At 38.3% G+C, this 2,902-nt stretch overlaps 1 protein-coding gene across 1 annotated transcript; it reads right to left on the reverse strand.

The window, feature by feature from the left end:
• Nucleotides 1-1,121: 1,121 nt before the first annotated feature.
• Nucleotides 1,122-1,842, reverse strand: LOC109953184 (trace amine-associated receptor 4-like; the record flags this gene model as incomplete). Its single annotated transcript, XM_020588602.1, has 2 exons — nt 1,613-1,842; nt 1,122-1,396 (listed from the first exon to the last, which is right to left on the reverse strand). Coding segments are annotated over exons 1-2 (505 nt in total), but the record flags the coding sequence as incomplete, so codon positions are not given.
• Between the last annotated feature and the right edge of the window lie 1,060 nt (nt 1,843-2,902).

The raw sequence follows: 2,902 nt of genomic DNA on the forward strand, positions 1-2,902 counted from the left end.
TTCCCTAACTACAAGATTATGTGTTTAAATACTACTCTATTCAGAATAATTGTAATATTAAATGATCCTTTAAATTGGGATGGTTTGTCTGAATTAATTTAGTCGGTATCACACTCTAGCCACGACAAGTCCAAAAATGGGGAAAAAGTCTAACCACGGGGAAACACAAGGAACATTAGGAGTAATGACTGAAACACTATGAGGACGATGATCTAGCAAAGGGCTGGTGAAAAACTGACTGGTATAAATGGGATGGACTTAATATTTTTTTATGAAACTTTAGGTCTGATGTCACATCATATAACTTTTTATTACATTAGTTTTTATTCCATTTACAGTGTCTGCATACTGCATTCCCTGTCCATTATTCCAAAAATCATCAAAAAAAAAAAAATCTACCAAAATGAAATGTGCTTGAATGTGTTCATGACCTGGTACAATAGGGAAGGTACTGTACAAGGGGGAATATTTACTAAACCTGTCACAGTCATCTTTTATTAAGTTTTAGTAAGTGAAGAATGGTCTGACCTGAAAGTCTGTAAAACTCAATCACAGTCTCCTCTGGTAAGCAATGTGATTTATAAACATCCTCTCCCAGCTCAAATGTATTCTTAGCTCGAAAGAGACCACAGGAGGAAGCCAGAGTACCCATAGAAAACATACACAGAAAGGCCCCAGGTCAGCCCGGATTTGAACGCGGAACCTTCTTGCTGTGAGGCGACAGCGCTAACCACTGCACCTCTGTGCCAGCCTATGTGATATTATATTATATTATAATTTAAAGGCATATGATCTTCATGTAATAGTGACAACAATATGCAAACATTACCTTGTACATTACAATGACATGATAAAGTCTTATTTCAGGAACCTTGCCGTGTCTTTCTACAATATGTTGGCGTCACAAGAGCCAGGCTGCAATATCTTAAGTGTAACAATGAGTTTAACTGTTTTTTTAAACCAGGGGTAAAAAAAAAGGCAGAAATCATTGGGTTTAGACAAGAATTAACAAAATACACACATAGTACAGGTGCCAGGGATAAAGTGTTGACCAAGTTATCTTGGGCACTAAGAGACACAAAATAATATGGACAGAGACATATTAGAAACATAAATATAACAATTCCAAGAGTCCTGGCTGCTTTCATAAGTGATTTTGGTGGAGTAATGCAGAGGGTCACAAATAGCCACATAGCGGTCAATAGATATGAGCACCATGGCTCCAGCTGAGGTAGAAGCAATAGTGGCTACTAAATACTGATTCACAGCACACATGAGTTCACCGAGGTACCAGCAGCCATCTAAAATTACAATTTGAAACAACATTAGAAGGCCTATAAAGAAATCAGAGATGGCCAGAGAGAGGATGAGGATGTTGGTGGGGGTGTGGAGCTGCCTGGAGAACAGAAATAGATTTATCATGATTAATTCCATCATTAATATCAATTATCATTCAGATACAAGCAGATACAGCAAACACTGAAATGCAAATACATTAATTTAAAACAACTTTTCCGCACAATTTGACGTTAGCTGATAATTGTGTCCTTTATCACCAGTTGTCAAATATTTTTCACAACCAATTTAATAAATTGATGAAATACTTGGATACTTGAAGTGGGAGACAGAGATGATGACTAGCAGGTTGAGAAGCGCAGTGAGCAGAGAGATGGAGTACAGCACACTGTCGGTCAGTATGGTTTCAAAGTGAGGACGCTTTGGCTTCACACAGGAGGCATTGAGGAGCTGTGGAAAGCAGAGTTCAGTTTCCTCCGAGGTCTCCATCACCAGAGAGGAGAAGATGCTTAACTCTGGCAGCTTCCTGACCAAAGTTCCTGTCATACAGCTGATTTATCTCTTTCCCGATCTACCACCCCTCCTTCCTCCTCACCTCTGTGGCTGGTTTTTCTCCTGTAGAGACTGAAGTATTGTGCTCCTCATATTTCTTAATCGTAGGTACAACTGTGGTCTGTCAAAGTCAGTTAAGCTGAAACCATAAATGTTTACTTACTGTAGTAGAACAGTCTTGAATTTATATTTATATTTTTCACCCATATTATACAAGCAGGTAGAAATCCTAGTCACAGTACATAATTTCATATCGTATTCACAAGAAAAGGGTGTATTGAAGAACAGATGGATGCACGGACAATTCAAAAACATAATGCCTCCAGCTGTGGCTATTATGGGCATGGAGGCATAGTACTCCAATTGTTCATTTAACAAAGTGTTTAATTTTAAACTGCTACTAGTACTACTTTATTCTGTTTATACTAAACTGTATTTAGTCACAAATAAAAAAGAAAATAAGTGCTAGGAAAAATGACTTTGCACTTCTAAATTCACACTACTTGTATTTATTTATGTATGTATTATACTAGCACACAGCTTTTGTGTGGCATGGTGATGCTTCTGGTCTAAATGCTAAAGGTGTTCCTTTAGTCAAAATATATGAAACCAAACTATAAGCAGCTTCACTGTTGAGATGAAAATGAAACAGCCATTCTTGGACAATATTGTATTGTAAGATGCATCATGTAAATACAAATATGTGTACACTGAACAAGCCAAAACATTATGACTAGCAAGGGCATCTTAACCATTCTGTGGCTACACAGACCCACATGCAGCAGGAGATGACGCATTGTGTGTTGCATCACATTCTTCCTCAGTGAAACACTCTCCACACCCAAAGTTATACCTGCCTGTTTGTTTCAGGGCGTCCTTCAGAATCAGACTTACAAACACATATCTTGGGCCCCCAAAATCTCAAATGGGTTCACATGCTTTATCTCATGTGGAGCCCCAAGCATTGTTTCCTCCTTTACACTAACTGGTCAATTTTACAATGTTAAGCTGGACCCTGATAAAGGGCTGCTGCTGTGGCTACAAGTGGTAGCAA

This window comes from Monopterus albus, unplaced genomic scaffold, assembly GCF_001952655.1.
Source record: "Monopterus albus unplaced genomic scaffold, M_albus_1.0 scaffold571.1, whole genome shotgun sequence".
Lineage (NCBI taxonomy): Eukaryota > Metazoa > Chordata > Actinopteri > Synbranchiformes > Synbranchidae > Monopterus > Monopterus albus.